The sequence below is a fragment of the Bufo gargarizans genome, chromosome 6, assembly GCF_014858855.1.
Source record: "Bufo gargarizans isolate SCDJY-AF-19 chromosome 6, ASM1485885v1, whole genome shotgun sequence".
Taxonomy (NCBI): Eukaryota; Metazoa; Chordata; class Amphibia; order Anura; family Bufonidae; genus Bufo; species Bufo gargarizans.
The window spans coordinates 74,011,685-74,029,551 of record NC_058085.1 but is presented as its reverse complement, the minus strand read 5'-3'; the positions used below and the strand labels follow the sequence as shown (position 1 = coordinate 74,029,551).

General features: G+C 41.3%; 1 protein-coding gene across 1 annotated transcript in view; it reads right to left on the bottom strand.

The window, feature by feature from the left end:
* The window catches only part of CDH22 (cadherin 22), a 157,879-nt gene that overhangs the window by 21,348 nt on the left and 118,664 nt on the right, over positions 1-17,867 (bottom strand). The window contains exons 4-5 of the mRNA XM_044297318.1: positions 11,237-11,404; positions 8,437-8,627 (exon numbers count right to left, since the gene is read on the bottom strand). Coding sequence (XP_044153253.1) covers positions 8,437-8,627; positions 11,237-11,404 — 359 coding nt within the window. The remainder of the gene's footprint in view (positions 1-8,436; positions 8,628-11,236; positions 11,405-17,867) is intronic.

The window sequence follows — 17,867 nt, the reverse complement described above, 5'->3', positions numbered from 1 at the left end:
CCCCCATAACAGTGTCTGTCATCCACAGTTCCCCCATAACAGTGTCCGTCATCCACAGATCCCCCCATAACAGTGTCCGTCATCCACAGATCCCCCCATAACAGTGTCCGTCATCCACAGATCCCCCCATAACAGTGTCCGTCATCCACAGATCCCCCCATAACAGTGTCCGTCATCCACAGATCCCCAGTAATAGTGCCATCCACAGACCACCTAGTTCCAAACCCACAGCACACCTTTTGGTTAAAAATATTTTTTTTCTTATTTTCCTCCCCAAAAACCTAGGTGCGTCTTATACGGCGAAAAATACGGTATATATATATATATATATATATATATATATATATATATATATATATATATATATATATATATATATATATATATACATACACACACACACACACACACACACACACACACACAGTGGATATAAAAAGTCTACACACCCCTGTTAAAATGTCAGGTTTCTTTGATGTAAAGAAATGAGACAAAGATAAATAATTTCAGAACTTTTTCCACCTTTAATGTGACCTATAAACTGTACAACTAAATTGAAAAATAAACTAAAATCTTTTAGGTAGAGGGAAAAAAATATAAAAAATAATAATAATATGGTTGCAGAAGTGTGCACACCCTTAAACTAATACTTTGTTGAAGCACCTTTTGATTTTATTACAGCACTCAGTCTTTTTGGGTATGAGTCTATCAGCATGGCACATTTTGACTTGGCAAGATTTGCCCACTCTTCTTTGCAAAAACACTCCAAATCTGTCAGATTGCGAGGGCATCTCCTGTGCACAGCCCTCTCCAGATCACCCCACAGATTTTCAATCGGACTCAGGTCTGGGCTCTGGCTGGGCCATTCCAAAACTTTAATCTTCTTCTGGTGAAGCCATTCCTTTGTTGATTTGGATGTATGCTTTGGGTCGTTGTCATGCTGAAGGATGAAATTCCTCTTCATGTTCAACTTTCTAGCAGAAGCCTGAAGGTTTTGTGCCAATATTGACTGGTATTTGGAACTGTTCATAATTCCCTCTAGCTTAACTAAGGCCCCAGTTCCAGATGAAGAAAAACAGCCCCAAAGCATGATGCTGCCACCACCATGCTTCACTGTGGGTATGGTGTTCTTTTGGTGATGTGCAGTGTTGTTTTTGCGCCAAACATATCTTTTGGAATTATAGCCAAAAAGACCAACCTTCGTTTCATCAGACCATAACACCTTTTCCCACATGCTTTTGGGAGACTTTAGATGTGTTTTTGCAAAATGTAGCCTGGCTTGGATGTTTCTCTTCATAAGAAAAGGCTTTAGTCTTGCCACTCTACCCCATAGCCGAGACATATGAAGAATACTGGAGATTGTTGTCACATGTACCACACAGCCAGTACTTGCCAGATATTCCTGCAGCTACTTTAATGTTGCTGTAGGCCTCCTGGTAGCCTCCCAGACTAGTTTTCTTCTCATCTTTTCATCAATTTTGGAGGGACGTCCAGTTCTTGGTAATGTCACTGTTGTGCCATATTTTCTTCTCTTGATGATGACCGTCTTCACTATATTCCATGGTATATCTAATGCCTTGGAAATTCTTTTGTACCCTTCTCCTGACTGATACCTTTTAACAATGAGATCCCTCTGATGCTTTGGAAGCTATCTGTGGACCATGGCTTTTTCTGTGGGATGAGACTAAGAAAATTGCAGGAAAGACCAACTAGAGTAGCTGAACTTATTTTAGGGTTAATCAGAGGCACTTTAAATGATGGCAGGTATATGCTGACTCCTATATAACAGGATTTTGAATGTGATTGCTTAATTCTAAACACAGCTACATCCCCAGTTATAAGAGGGTACGCACACTTATGAAACCACATTATTTTATTAAATTTTTGTTTTCTTCCCTCTACCTAAAAGATTTCAGTTTGTTTTTCAATGGAGTGGTACAATTTATAGGTCACATTAAAAGGTGGAAAAAGTTCTGAAATGATTTATCTTTGTCTCATTTTGTTACAGCACAGAAACCTGACATTTTAACAGGGGTGTGTAGACTATATATAATATATATATATATATATATATATATGTATATATATATATATATATATATATATATATATATATATATATATATATGAGAGAGAGAGAGAAAAATATACTCTCAACATTTAAATTTCAACACCAAGAAGGACAAACTAAGGTTACGCAAATTGATGAAGTAGTAATTTTGGTTAAGATCTGCAGATGATCACATTTTCAAGCACCTAGCTCCCTTCTGTGGCATGCATGATGGGTATAAAAGCCAGATTGAAAGCAAAGTTTTCTTTGACACATGCAACCTCCTGTCCTGGTGGTTGGAAGAACAACAACAAACTGCAAAGGCAGCAAGAAGTGCACAGAGGTGAACCTTTGCACAGATCGATCAGCAGAATGGTAGACCAGTGATCCAGTCTATAAGAGCAAGTGAAATTGGATGTCCCATTCCAAACCTAGGGCAGCAAACAGTGTCTACGCAAGTCATCAGAAGGCATTTGCATGACTTTGGGCTATGAGCCAGATGTCCATCTACAGGTGTTCCATTGACCTTGTGCCGCGAAGGCTATCATGGTGCACAGCAAATGCCAATGAAGGCTGGATTGGAGGTCTACTCTCTTCAGTGATGAGTCCCACTTTTGTTTCTGATGCAATAATAGCTAAAGACTGGTCTGGAGACCATGTAGGCAATGAGATGGAGAGGCCTTCAGAAGTAAATATCACACCAATTCTACTCCTGAGATTATGGTGTTGGGTGGCATAATTTACAGTAGCTGGACCCCTCTAGTCTTAATTTCAGGTACACTAAAAGCTCAGAATTACATTAATTTGGTCCTGAAACCAGTGGTACTGCCATTTAGCCAAAGTGTCCAAGGAGCCATTGTTCAACAGGACAGTACCAGGCCACATGTTGCTCATGCTACTGTAAGCAACCTGAGTGGCCTAAACATGCTACTATAGTCTGCAGTATCTCTGGACTTGAGCACTAGTGTGGCTCGCGAATATTCAAATCGCAAATTTTTATCGCGAATATCGGCACTTTGAGAATATAGAATAAAGATATAGAATATAGTGCTATATCGTCATAATCTCGAATATTCCAGATTTTTTTTCTTCAGTACTAATGATCCCTCCCTGCTTCTTGCTTGTGGGCCAATGATAAGGCTTCAATATCTTTGTCAGAGCTTAGCAACATCCCTAGCAACCAATAGAAAAGTTGCCTACCCCTTACTATATAAGAACCTCCCCAGCAGCCATTTTCTGCTGTTTTTTTGCAGTTGTGAGTTAGAGAGCAGTGTCATTTTTGGGGAGATATTCCCAAAAAATGCATTAGCCAATAGAAGCCTGGTCACATGACCCTTATCAGCCAAATAGAAGCTCGCAGGCCCTTAGTCTACACATACACACAGTTTAACAACTATAACAACCCAGCAATTTTTATTCACTGCTGTAGGAGAGCTTTAAAGAAAATCTGTCACCAGGATAATCGCTATTGCAGTACCTTATTTTAAAATGTGCCTTTGTTCCAGCAATAGATGTTTTTAATCCTCTTAAAATCCAGTTTATTTGGTATGCAAATGAGCCAGTAAGGTGCCCAGAGGGGGGTCATTCTTGCAGGAAGGAGTCCAGGCACACCTCCTGCCACAATGTGTCCACCCACCCCTCCTACATTACATTCAAGCCATGACTCTGCCCCCCTTTTCCCTACTCCCAGCAGGAGGCGTGCCTGGGGTGATGCTGTGAAGGTCACAGTTCAGGGGGCAGGTAGGGTGGCATTCAGGCCACCCTCAAAAGATGAACTTAAAAACCCCTCCCCCAGGTCCCGCTAAGACACTTCCCCGACCCAGTTAGGTCACGCCCCCTCCCACTCCACAGCTGACGGGGATTGTCACTGTCAAGAGGTGGGGTGCTGTGGAACTCACTGTTAAAGGGGAAGACTGCTGTGAAGGTCAAAGTTAGGGGGTGGGCTGCTGTGGAGGTCAGTACTGTGGGGTACTGTGGGGTGGTCAGTGTTAAGGGGTGGGGGGCTGTGGAAGTCACTGTTATAGTGGATACTGTCGATATCTTTTAACGACAGACACAAACATTAAATGAAATAGAGGAAATATACCCGAGCGAAGCCAGGTCCTTCAGCTAATATATATATATATATATATATATATATATATATATATATAAATAATCGAAATATATCCAAATATTATATTCACATTTCTGTAAGTGCCCCATACTTATTTGAGACTATTAAAATTCCCTTGCGTCTGAAATTTTTAATCGCGAGCTGAATATATATGTGAGGCTCTATCCCACACAAGTGTGGGGGAATCTAATCAAACTCCCCCATCTACACCAGACTTTGTGTTCAACACTTGTTCACAGCTTGCCCAGTAATTTATAGCTCTGCACAGTTGTGTGTATAATATGTACTGTGAATACTACATACAATTTGCATTTATTTACAATCATAAATTGTATTTGTCTAATGAGTTGTATATAGCTCCTGGGCCACCTCACCTAGTTACTGAGTCAGAGTGTAGGCTAACTACTCAATCAAGCTCAGGGATGTATGATGTTCTTCTTGTCTTGATCTCATGAACTAATAAGGCCCCTTTCACATGGGCGAGTATTCCGCGCAGATGCGATGCGTGGGTTGAACGCATTGCACCCGCACTGAATACCGACCCATTCATTTCTATGGGGCTGTTCACATGAGCGGTGATTTTCATGCATCACTTATGCGTGGCATGAAAATCGCAGCATGCTCCTCTTTGTGCGTTGCGATAATCCATGCAACGCAGGCCCCATATAAGTGAATGAGGTTGCGTGAAAATCGCAAGCATGTGCAAGCAAGTGCGGATGCGGTGCGATTTTCATGCACGGTTGCTAGGAGACGATCGGGATGGAGACCCGATCATTATTATTTTCCCTTATAAAATGGTTATAAGGGGAAATAATAGCATTCTGAATACAGAATGCATAGTAAAATTGCGCTGGAAGGGTTAAAAAAATAAAAATAAATTTTAACTCACCTTAATCCACTTGCTCACCCCAGGTCCTGTTCAGCAAAGGAGCCAGAAGGAGATGCCGGCTACGCGAGCAAGTGGATTAAGGCGAGTTAAATTTTTTTTATTTTTTTAACCCTTCCAGCGCAATTTTACTATGCATTCTGTATTCAGAATGCTATTATTTTCCCTTATAACCATGTTTGGGTACCAAACACGCGCAGTTTTTCTCACGCGAGTGCAAAACGCATGACAATGTTTTGCACTCGCGCGGAAAAATCGCGGGTGTTCCCGCAACGCACCCGCACGTTTTCCCACAAGGCCCGTGTGAAAGGGGCCTAACACTCCCTCTGTTTGATCATTCTTTAGATAGCTTCAGTAGTAGGCTTTGAGAGTCTCATGATCTAAAGTACTAAGGGGGTCATTTATTAAACAGAAATACGCCTATATTAGACATATTTATGGTGCAGATTACAGTGCAAAGGTCCTTTCCAATGCAATCTGTGACTTTTCCCTGCTCACGCAAAGTCTAAAAAGTGGGAGGGGAGTGGACTGGGAAGGGGACGGGCCGATCATAGCGAAGGCCAAATTCTTTACTATTAAATATTAGCTTAGCGTATCTTAAAATGTGTTCACTGTGGTGCGTAGAACATTAAAATGAGCACAAAAGGAGTCCATTGTGTTACCAAACTAGAGATTGCGACAACTGTAGTAAAACCTGTGCAGCATAGAATCATTTCTATCTAACCGTTTCCCTGGCTGAGCCTCCCCTACATCTGGGAGACATTAATAAGACCTACCTTACAGTTTGAGAAGCATTGATCTAAGAGTCGCAAGAATGAAAAATATCTAAGATTTCTGCACAGTACATTTTCATTTTTTACTCCCAAACTTCCAGAAACCATCACTTTTTTGTACTTTCTAATGACACCATTTAATTCTGCATACAATGAAGTGGGAAGCAGGAAAAAATTCCAAATCAGGTGTAATTGGAAAAAAAAAATGCAGTTGTACAATTGTTTAATGGGTTTCGTTTTTACTGTGTTCCCTATGCGGTAGGTTATGGCGCCTGCTTTGCTCCAGCGCAGGCGCCATCTAAAAGAGACGACATCTGTACATGTACAATGCATGTTGTCAAGGGATTAAAATGGGGACGAGGGTGCTTTTGTCTTTTTATTTTTTTATATTTTTAAAAGCATTTTTTTGTTAAACTTATTTTTATTCCACCTAAGACTTTAACATGTGATCATCTGATCCCTTCTCTTATAGACTGCAGGCTAATGATTGACTATTGCAAACTACAGTATTTACTATGAGATTTATTATGTTCCTATCAAGCCCTCTCTATGACAGGCATCAATCTTTAGAGGGCCCAAATAGCTCCCATGGGTGCTGTGCTCCCAGAAACTGACCTCTTAAAGGGAAACTGTCATCGGGATTTGGGGTATAGAGCTGAGGACATGGGCTGCTAGATGGCCGCTAGCACATCCACAATACCCAGTCCCCATAGCTCTGTGTGCTTTTATTGTGTAAAAAAAACCAATTTGATACATATGCAAATTAACCTGAGATGAGTCCTGTCCCTAAGATGAGTCCAGTGTGAAGAAGCCCAGCACCGCCCCGCATCTTAAGAATCTCCTCCTTGCTCCCCAACGTCAGAAAGCTAGAGCGCTGTAATCTCGCGATGCGCGAGCTAGTGCATGTGCAGTGTCATCATAGTGTTGCTTCCCTGTGCTAGCATCAGCCTCAGGGAACGAACTGCGCATGCGCTAGATCACGCATCGCGAGATTACGGCGCTCTAGCTTTCTGACGTCGGGGAGCAAGGAGGACATTCTGAGGATGTGGGGCGGTGCTGCGCTCCTTCATGCTGGACTCATCTCAGGGACAGGACTCATCTCAGGGACAGGACTCATCTCAGAATAATTTGCATATGTATCAAATAATTTATTTTACACAATAAATGCACATAGAGCTATGGGGACTGGGTATTGCGGATGTGCTAGCGGTCATCTAGGAGCCCATGTCCTCAGCTCTATACACAAAATCCCGGTGACAGGTTCCCTTTAAATGCCGTGGTCACAATTGATCAAAATGGATATAGCTGATCATGGACTCTTCCATCAGACATGTGTAAAACAGCACTTGCTATATATACACAATATACTATTGTCATCTAGTGGCATACGTGATGGATTAGCATTGCTACAACTTGATGCCATAGCAAAGACCGTATAACTGGTAGTAAAAGGGATTTTAAAAGGGCTCAAAAACATGGCTGATTTCTTTTTCTTTGGACACAGGTATTTCTAATTCCCTTTTCACCTTGGATTAAGACTTCTTCTCTTTTGACCCTATTCTGCACCTCGCCAACCTTGTAATAGTAATGAATAGTTCCTGCTCCATCCCATACTATTACTGCAAAGGGACTATGAGGGCATATGAGCTGGAACTGCAGCATGTGTCAATAGGTGTCAGATTTAACAACAGACATGCTTGTGCAATGGCCACGATCAGAGTTAACTCCCATCCCAGCTGTGTAAACCCTTAAATGCCTTGGTCAATACTGGACATGGCACTTAAATAGTTTTACAGAGGGAAGCCCATCGACACCTCCATGACATGATTGAAGGTTGCCTATGGGTTGCCAGGGCTCAAATTCATACCCCCAAGGTCTGCCATGTAGTGGAGCCCAATAGGCTACCAACCATAACCCACTGAAATACAGAGGTTTTCAAGCCCCCTACTGGGAATTAAATAATGAAAGTGTTTAGAAAAAAGTTATAAAAGCTATATATAACTAGTAGAAGAAAAAAATGCCAAATAGCAGTTTTTTGTTCATCCTGCCTCCCGAAACAGGAATAAAAAAATTGAGTAATTAGGAATTTGTGCATACCCAAAAATGTTAACAAGTAAAAGTACAAGTCATAATTCAAAAGAAAACTCAAGATAGGTAATAAATGTATGACTGCTGGGGGTCACATTCACTTCTATGGGACTGACTGAGATAACTGAGTGCTGGGGACTCAAGGACCCCTGTTCCCAGGATTGCTGGGGGTCTGACCGCTGGGACATTTTAACCTATCCTGTGGGTAATATTAAAACGTTCTTTAGGAGAAAAACTATGTCAAATCTTTGGAAAAATGGCTTAGTAGCTAAAAAATGTTAGGGACCTCTGCTTTAACACTTCAACATTGTTATGTCTGACTATCTAAAAGACCATATTCTGTTATTGTTATAGATAATATGCCATTGAAACATTTTGCTGTTAGACAAATATAACTGCTATGCCTACTTCATCAACCTGCACTAGGGGGTTAGAGACCGGAAATCATTTATCTGGATACGGTACATTTTATTTTCACAGTACTTTATGTGGCAGATGACCAGTGATATCAGTATGTCAGTACCTGCAGAATGCTGAGGATCGCCTCCTGGGTGTCTGCATCTGTAGTAACACTGAAGAATGATGACGCCTCTTGCTGCTGCTGGATCTGGTAAAACATGTCTGTGTTCTCACCGACATCCGCATCCTCTGCTTTTACACGACCAATCACTGAGCCCGGAGGAGCAGTCTCCATCACACTAAACCGATAAAGCTCTTAAAAGAAGAAGAGATTATAGATTTTAGGTATTGCATTCTCATTAAAAAGTTTCTTAAAGTGGTTCCTCAGCTGAAATGTAGCTTTTACAAATATCTGATTAATATGGCATATTTGTCAACAGTTCTGAATTTGCAGGGGCAGTCCCTGCAAATTCAGGTTGTCTTGGGCCAAAAATGGGCAGGGCTTGTAAAAGCCATGCCCACAAGTGAACATTGCCACCTGGGTTTAAGGCATTCCCGGGTAGGGGTTCGGGGGACTCCCTGAGTTTTCCAAATTCAATGAGGTGGGACGACGAATCCGTCGAATCCCTCAAATTTTGCTGGATTCGTGGACTCGAATCCCAACGTAATTTCCGAAATTCGAATCCAACGAATCCCGCCACAACGTCACATCTCCGCGCCACGTCCCTGCGCCTCCCGAGACGCCTGACATTTTCTCAGTGGCGTTGCCAAGGGGGGCCAGAGGTGCCACGGTCCCCCCTTCATCACGCTGTGCCCCCCAACTGAAATGTGCACCTATCCATTTTGACCGCTCACAGGAGTGTACATTTCTTCTAAAAACTGTAACCGGTATCTTCTGACCTGGTCCTGCAGTAACTTTACCTTTAAATCAGCGCTTGCTCAGTAACAACTAACAGGCCCAATAGGCGGCGCAGGCACGTCACGTCACTGTGAGCGCCGCCCCGCGAACTGCCTGTAGGCTGTAGCCTGGCCCTGTTACCGAAGCTAGCTGAGGAGTGGTGTAAGGTACTAGTAGAGATGAGCGGCCGCTTATTTAAAGTTAAAGTTACTGCAGGATATGGATTACAGTTTAGAAATGTGACAGTCAAATATACACTCCTGTGAGCGGTGGGGAGGGGGATCTGTGGATGACACTGTTATGGGGTGGGATCTGTGGATGACACTGTTATAAGAAGGAGGATCTGTGGATGAAACTGCCATGGGGTGGATCTGTGGATGACACATATAGCAAAAGATGCTATATACGGTATGTGTCATCCTTAGATCCCCCTCCATAACAGTGTCATCCACAGATCCCCTTCCATAACAGTGTCATCCACAGATCCCCCCTATAGCAGTGTCATCCACAGATCCCCCCATAGCAGTGTAATCCACAGATGCCTCCATAACAGCGTCATCCACAGATGCCTCCATAACAGCGTCATCCACAGATAGCTCCATAACAGCGTCATCCACAGATCCCCCATAAATGTAATTCACAGATCCCCCTCCATAACAGTGTCATCCACAGATCCCCCTCCATAGATCCCCCCATAAGTGTTATCCACAGATCTCCCTCCATAACAGTGTCATCCACAGATCTCCCTCCATAACAGTGTCATCCACAGATCCCCATAATTCTTATGTGTAGGATTCGATATTCGGAAGATTTGACTTATTCGAGAACCTTTTTGGATTCGGATTCGAAAAAAATTGGATTCGTCCCATCTCTATTGATAAGTATGATATGATATTAAGAGGTAGAGGTAATCCTGTTTGTCCCTTCTCAACTTTAGCTAAGTGTCTTGACCTAAAGGTTTAGTGCTTTCAGGCCCCCATACACATTAAACTATTGTCGGCCATGCCTTTTAGTATGTGGGGAGCTCTCGATTCTTCCCTAATGAGTGTACTTAGATTATCTAGACCTTCACCTCAAAACTGAAAGCCACTATGAAAAGATGAAGCCTTCAATCAGTTGTGTCATTCCCTAGACAATGGGCGGCTATGTGTCCTTTTGACATTTGCCCGATTCTGTAATGGACTAGGGTACATTTATCAAATCAGCTACTGTACGTCAATTTTGTGGTCTAAAAAAGTCGCAAGTCATGGCAACTGTGACATTTTCTGCAACATTTGGTTAAATTTGCAATATTTTGTGATCCTCGACAATTTTCGCAGTGGTTTATGTTGAAGAGCTAAAAGTGAGATTAGACCTAGATCATGGCTCTTTTACTAGGTGTGACTTTTGTAAAAGTCATAAACCATGCCAGGCAACCCCATGTTTTACTTTCACACCTAAAGGTGTAAGCTGCATTGCACTCACACCAAATATATTATTAAGGTACACCAGATCATAAATTTGGTGCAGGCACACAAAGCCAGATTTAAAGGCTATGCACATCTTTGGGGACATTTTTTATTATTGAATTATACTCCTTATATAACGTAAAAAATATTTTTTTTATTGGTCTTTATTAAAATCATGGAGTCCTTTTCTCTGTACAGAGTTGAGATGCTCCATCAGGCATGGAACTGAGGGGCTCCTTATCTCTGCTTTCTAACATTATAAACATTCATTATAGCTCAATCCATAGCTTACTGATAAGAATGTGGGTTAAATAAGTGTTTATGTCCTCTCAGTAATTTAGAGACAAGGGTCATTAGATGACAGACACAAAGTGAAAGTGAAAGCAGGATGCACTCAATGCTGAAAGTAGCCTTACACAATGTTGTATTAAACATGAGTGCTGCTTGCTTCGATCTACGTTAAATCGCCAGTTATTGATTCCTGGTGGAAACCTGGAAGCTGTCCTATTTTCTCTACATTGCACACATATCTTTGGACTATAACTTGAACTATAGCTTTTTTCTTCTCGTTTACTTACTCTGGGGGAACCTAGGTGGGTTGTCATTGACATCAGTGATCACGATGGTGACTGTGGTTGACCCAGAGAGCCCTCCCAGCTGTCCAGCCATATCTGTGGCCTGTATCACAAGGTCATATCGGTCCCGAGACTCACGGTCAAGGTCTGATACTGCTGTACGGATAACACCTGGGACAAAAAGAACACATCTATAATCAATAATCAGAATAATATTATAGTGTTATAATACTGTAATTTAATATAATGTAATGTAATAAAAGTCAAATGTAGATAACTCAACCTCCCTGGTTAATGGACCTACAGGCCTGGCTTCTAGGCACAAAGATCCGCATAGATAAGCATCCAACATTTGATTACCCTCCAGTCCTTTATTTTACAAAAGACATATCTTAGAAAATATAAGATGAGCAAATTACCGCTCATTTCGAAGTCTTAGTTATAGCATTGAGTGTAGACATGCTCAAAACGCGCAAGTGGTAAATTGTGAAGCTTATATTTTCAGCGATGTGTCTTCTATGAAATAAAGGGCTGGATTGTAATTCACTGCTGGACACTTACTTTCCGCAGTATGTAATTTAATACTTTTTTCTAAATTTCAAGACGAAAAACAGAACAGACTGCCTGTAGATATGTTTCCACATAAATATTGGAGCTCTCTGGGAATAATAGAGAAGATGAACATATGAAATACTCACTTTTTGCAGTATAATCTATTGGTGGATTCATCACTAAATTAAATTTTTTGGAATCATGCTTCCAGTATCTCCTGAGTTTACAAGGAATACATACAGAAGGACTATTATTTGAAGATACCATGCATTCACATTATACAGGGTACCTTGGTTAAAGAATGCTTATTTAGGTTTCTATAAATGAATTCCTTATCCGAAGGTCGGTTTCCGATGGATGCAATATGGCCACATTATATTGTCTGTATGATAACCACAAGACCTAAATCCCTCATAGTTCTTCTGTACCAAAACGTAGATCTTCATGGAACCCTTTGATGATCTAACTAGTTCCAGCAGAATCATATTATGGCAACGTGAAAGCAGCTTTAGATGAACTCCATGGAAACAATTAGATGAATGCTTGTAGCAGCCATCCCTTTGCACATGTTCCATTCACATACTCATATATACAGTATGTAAACATGTATACAAAACCACCTCTAACTTCCTGCTGGGTAAGAATGAATCTTTTTTAGTAGCTACTTGCATTCCCCATGTAATAACAATTCTAGAGCATCTCTTCTTATGAATCTGTATTGTGCCATTCCTTTGTTGTTCCTGCTAGAAGTTACAAATGAATTACTAGCAGTTAGCAATGAAGGTCCAGATGGGTGTTACTAGTTGGGGGGGGGGGTGTTCCTGCACGGTCTGACGCAAACAGCACTGAGTGAACAGTATCAGACTGTGCAGGGACACGTCCCCAACTGGCAACTGGACCTTCTTTGCAAACTGCTAGCAATTCACTCATACCTTCTAGCAGGAATAATAAAATAATGGCACAACATAGAGTCAGAAGAATAGATGCTCCATAGTTGTTACTACATGGGGGATGCAAGTGTAACACCCTGGAGTGGTGTTACGACTCCTACACCCTGCTACTATATTTTATGGTCTAACCTAAATGTCATCTTTGTATTTCTTTACAGGTCCTCTACATGGTGCAATGATAATATCATAATATTTCTATGCAACTGTTATGTTCATGTAATATGCCTGGTTCACCAGCAGGTGGCAGCACAAATGGCAGAGTTATAGTTACAGAGAATGGAATTACAATTCCATTCTCCCCCCTTTGGGCAGAAGTGGGCTTGTGCTGCTTCCTGCCAGAAGGGTGGGGCAGAGGTTTCTAGTTAGTTCTAGACAGGAGGAGTGCGAGCTGGGGCAAGCTCAGGCATGCCTACGCCAGCCAGAGCACCCTAAGCTCTGCTGGCCATGAAGAAAGATGTCTGGAAGCCATAAGGGCCAGAGGAATAGTTCTTCAGCCACCATAAGAGAAATCAGCAAGAGTTCTTTGGCTGAAGATAAGTTTTACTGAGTGTCAGGAAGGGAATAACAGTCAATGGCACCCCATCCAAGGATACTAGAACAGTTCTAAAGTATAGAAACCAGACTTAAGCAGAATTTAGTGCAGCTTAAGGAAAAAAAGCAAAGTGTTTAGTCAAGCCTGTCAGTACAGCAGAGAAAGAGAGCAAGCAGAATTATTGAAGAAGCCTGACAGTTTATGCTAAGGCCTGCTGGGGCCAAGACAAAGCTTGAAGGTTGTTTTGGATGAATGTTTTCTCAAGTAAAGCTGCTGTTCAACTACATACAAGGTCTGGACTTAATCTTTCTTTTATCCCTCAATTATCTTCCCCTTTTTATTGCTTTGGAGCCAAAGCCCAGGGTCCAGTAGTATCCAGGTAGGAGCACCGTGACACACAATAAGAGACATTTGGGCTGCACTACACCACTCAGCATTCCTACTACACCTGGGACGTGAGTAGTTGCTGATGCAGGTATGTCAGGAGAGGTAACAGGTCCTCTAGGTGTGAGCATACAAAGTGCACATGGTTTATTTATTAGTACAGAGTCCCTTGAAGTTTCACATGGAAAAGTTTACTGTTAATTCCATTTAATACACAAGATTTAAAATAATGAGCAAATAAAAATAAAAAACCCCGGTTGCAATGATGGAACAATTACGTCTTGAGAATTAGAACATGCCATGTCGGAGCTTTTTAAGCAAACACATTTTCAGCTCGGCAAAAGCTTTCGGAGCATTTAACAGCTAATGATTAAACGCAACGATTGAAGCGCTCAAAGTATATTTCATACTCTGACAGTCCATTTCAGTTCAACTAAGAAACAGCAGCAGAGAGTGAATAAAGCTCTTGGGGTGACAGGGCTAGCAAAAATAACACTGTATCCTATAGAGGAACTTTTCATATGGAAAAAGCTGTGGCAATGTTCCAGATGCCCTCTAATGAAGGCTATTCTGCTTCGTTGTTATGCTGCACTTATACCACTTTCTCACCAGGGACCTCTACAGGAAGGAAAAGCAAGATCTTAAGATATATTTTTTTACTGACATGCATGTATTTTGGGATAAAAATTATAGTTTTTTGTCACTAAGTTCTATTAGAAATTTTCAACAGTTTGGCGCCTGCATCTTCTGTGTATCACAATGAATAGCATGATGATGGCTCTGTCATATCAGATCAGCTTTGCAGGACATCAGTTCTTGTGGTCAGTGGGGGTCCTGGCAGCCTGACCACCACCGATCTGGTGGTTGTCCCCTGTCCTGTGGATGGGAGGTGGTTGCATATAGCCAGAATTCCCTTAAATAACTTTGCTGTCCCCCACATTTTGTCTTCACATCTTTGCATGGAATGGGCTAGTCGTATCAAACCCACAAGGAGATGTGAACCACGGTGATCATTTGAATCTTGGCATATTGTTCACCACTGTCTTTTGTCTATTATTAGCTAATAAAGATCTTTCATGACAATAAAAATAACTGATTTAATCATTATTGAGCTTAGAAAAACCCACCGAAGAGAGAAGAGGGACTGGAGATCAAACCATCAGATAAGCTTTCTGACAAGGTTGTTTGTGGATGGAATTCTGCAGCTTGCCATGTACCATGAGACATTAAACCTTTAGAAGCCAACCTTTCATTTTTCAGTTTAGTTTTTCAGTTTAGCCCAAAACTCTTCAATTTAAGTAAGAGAGTTCCACCAAAGGTGTCCATAGTCATCCTTTTGTGAAGGTGCCCTGATGGCACCATAGCCAGATAACAACTCTGTCTTCCTCTCCTGTCAGACATTCATACAAATACTGTTTATCAGGAAATTGCTTAAACAGCAATTCCCTACTGAAATGTTTTTTATCAGAACATCTCTTTAGTGGTGGGTGTCAATCCATCATAAAATAATGGAATGCTTTAAAGGTAGAGTTTGCAAATCCTTCGGCAAAGCTGCTCTTTACAACAGTCTGTAATTTGTGAAGGAGATCCACTGACATGCAGGCAAGTCTTCTTGGATGACCCCATGTAGTGAAAAGCGAGTCATTCTTATAATCAAAATATATTAGGGAACTGTAGTTTTACAGATTTCTGCTACCACTGCTTACACAGAAATATCTGAATCTCTTTGTCCTTGACCTCCATTATCGAAAGTATAATAGAGCCTAGAAGTCTTAACGTGTAACCCTGAACCTTTTGTTTGAAATGTTTGCAAAATAAGGGCTCATTGACACAACAAATTGCGGACCCACAAAACACTGACAGCCCATTATAGAAATGCCTATTCTTGTCCGCAAAACGGATCTATAATTTTTGCTGGGCCACGGAACGGAGCAACGGATGCGAACAGCACACAGAGTGCTGTCCGCATCTTTTGTGGCCCTATTGAAGTGAATGGGGCCGCACCCAAGCAGCAAAAAATAATGGATGCGGAACCGAACCACATTCGTGTGACTGAGCCCTAAGACAAACCTTTAGAAATGCTCTTAGGTGTCCTCCTGAATTCAACTGCATCACTGTCCTTGTATGGAGATAGGGCAGTATTTTATGCTGCACTGTGGCATTTGGTTTTGCTGGGGCTCTATTTTGTGCTGCACTACAGTACTATAGTTCTTTGGATTTGTCCTGTCCAGTATTTCAAAAGCAGGTAGATATTTTTCACAAATCATTGAGTTAGGCTACATGCATGCGAACGTTGTTTGTTTCCGTGTGTGTTCAGTTTTTTTTGTGGATAGGATGCAGACCCATTCATTTCAATGGGTCCGCAAAAAATGCAGACAGCACACTGTCTGCTATCCGCATCCGTTCGGTAGCACCGCAAAAAAAAAAATAACATGTCCTATTCTTGGCCGTTTTAGGCATTGTTACAATGGATCCGCCAAAAAAATAATGGATGGCAATTTGCGGACCGCAAAACACATACGGTCATGTGCATGTAGCCTAATATAAACCTCTCTCTCTGCTCACTTACTTAACCAGTTGAACAAAAGGTCCAAGTTACGCTACTTTCACACGGTCAGTGTTTAGACAGTGTCTGATCAGTGATTTCCATCAGTGATTGTGAGCCAAAGCCAGGTGCTGGACAAAAAAACAGAACAGGTATAAATCTCTCCATTATACCTTATCTCTGTGTAGGCTCCACTCCTGGTTTTGGCCCACAATCACTGATGGAACCCACTGATTAAACACTGACCAAACACTGTGAAAGTGGCCTAATTCACTACCATGTGAATTCAATTTTTACATTTTACTAGTACTTCCTATACTTACCTACAGTTGAAACCAGAAGTTTACATACACTATATAAAAAGACACATATGCATGTTTTCTCAATATCTGACATGAAATCAGATTAAACCTTTCCTGTTTTTGGTCAATTAGGATTACCATAATTATTATTTGCCAAATGCCAGAATTATGAGAGAGAATGTTTTAAGGCATTTTTATTACTTTCTGCGAAGTCAAAAGTTTACATACACTAATATTTGGTACCATTGCCCTTAAACTGTACGACTTGGGTCAAACGTTTTGGATATCCTTCCACAAGCTTCTCACAATAGTTGGTCGGAATTTGGGCCCATTCCTCTTGACAAAACTGGTGTAAATGAGCCATGTTTGTTGGTCACCTTGCTAGCACCAGCCTTTTCAGCTTTGCCCATAAATTTTCAATAGGATTGAGATCGGGGCTTTGTGATGGCCACTCCAAAACATTGACTTTGTTATCCTTAAGCCACTTTGAAACCAGTTTGGCAGTATGCTTCGGGTCATTGTCCATTTGGAAGACCTATTTCCGCCCAAGTTTTTACTTTCTCGCTGATGTCTTGAGATGTTGCTTCAGTATTTCCACATAATCTTCTGTCCTCATGATGCCATCTATTTTGTGAAGTGCACCAGTCCCTTCTGCAGCAAAACAACCCCACAACATGATGCTGCCACTCCCGTGTTTCACAGTTTGGAAGGTGTTCTTAGGCTTCCAAGCTTCTCTCTTTTTTCTCCAAACATAACGATGGTCATTATGGCCAAAAAGTTAAATTTTAGTTTTGTAAGACCACAGGACATGCTTCAGCCATCATCTTCACAAGGTCTTTTGCTTTTGTTCTTGGGTTGATATGCACATGTCGTACCAAAGCACGTTCATCTCTGGGACACAAAACCCATCTCCTTCCTAAGTGGTATGATGGCTGGACATTCCAATCTTGTTTGTACTTGCATATAATTGTTTGTACAGATGAACGAGGCACCTTCAGGTATCTTGAAATTGCACCCAAGGTTGAGCCAGACTTGTGCAAGTCCACAATTCTCTTCCTGATATCTTGGCTGATTTCTATAGACTTTCCAATGATGCTACACAAAGAACCAGTGTGTTTCAGGTGTGTATTTAAATACATCCACAGGTGTGTCTCTAATTAACTCAGATGTTGCCAACAAACCTAACAGAAGCTTCCAAATACATGACATCATATGGGAAGTCCAGAATTGTTTAAAGGCATAGTAATCTTAGTGTATGTAAACTTTTGACATTGCAGAATGTAATAAAAATGCCTTAAAACATTCTCTCTCTTATTATTCTGACATTTGGCAAATAATAATAATTATGGTAATCCTAGTTGAAAGGTTA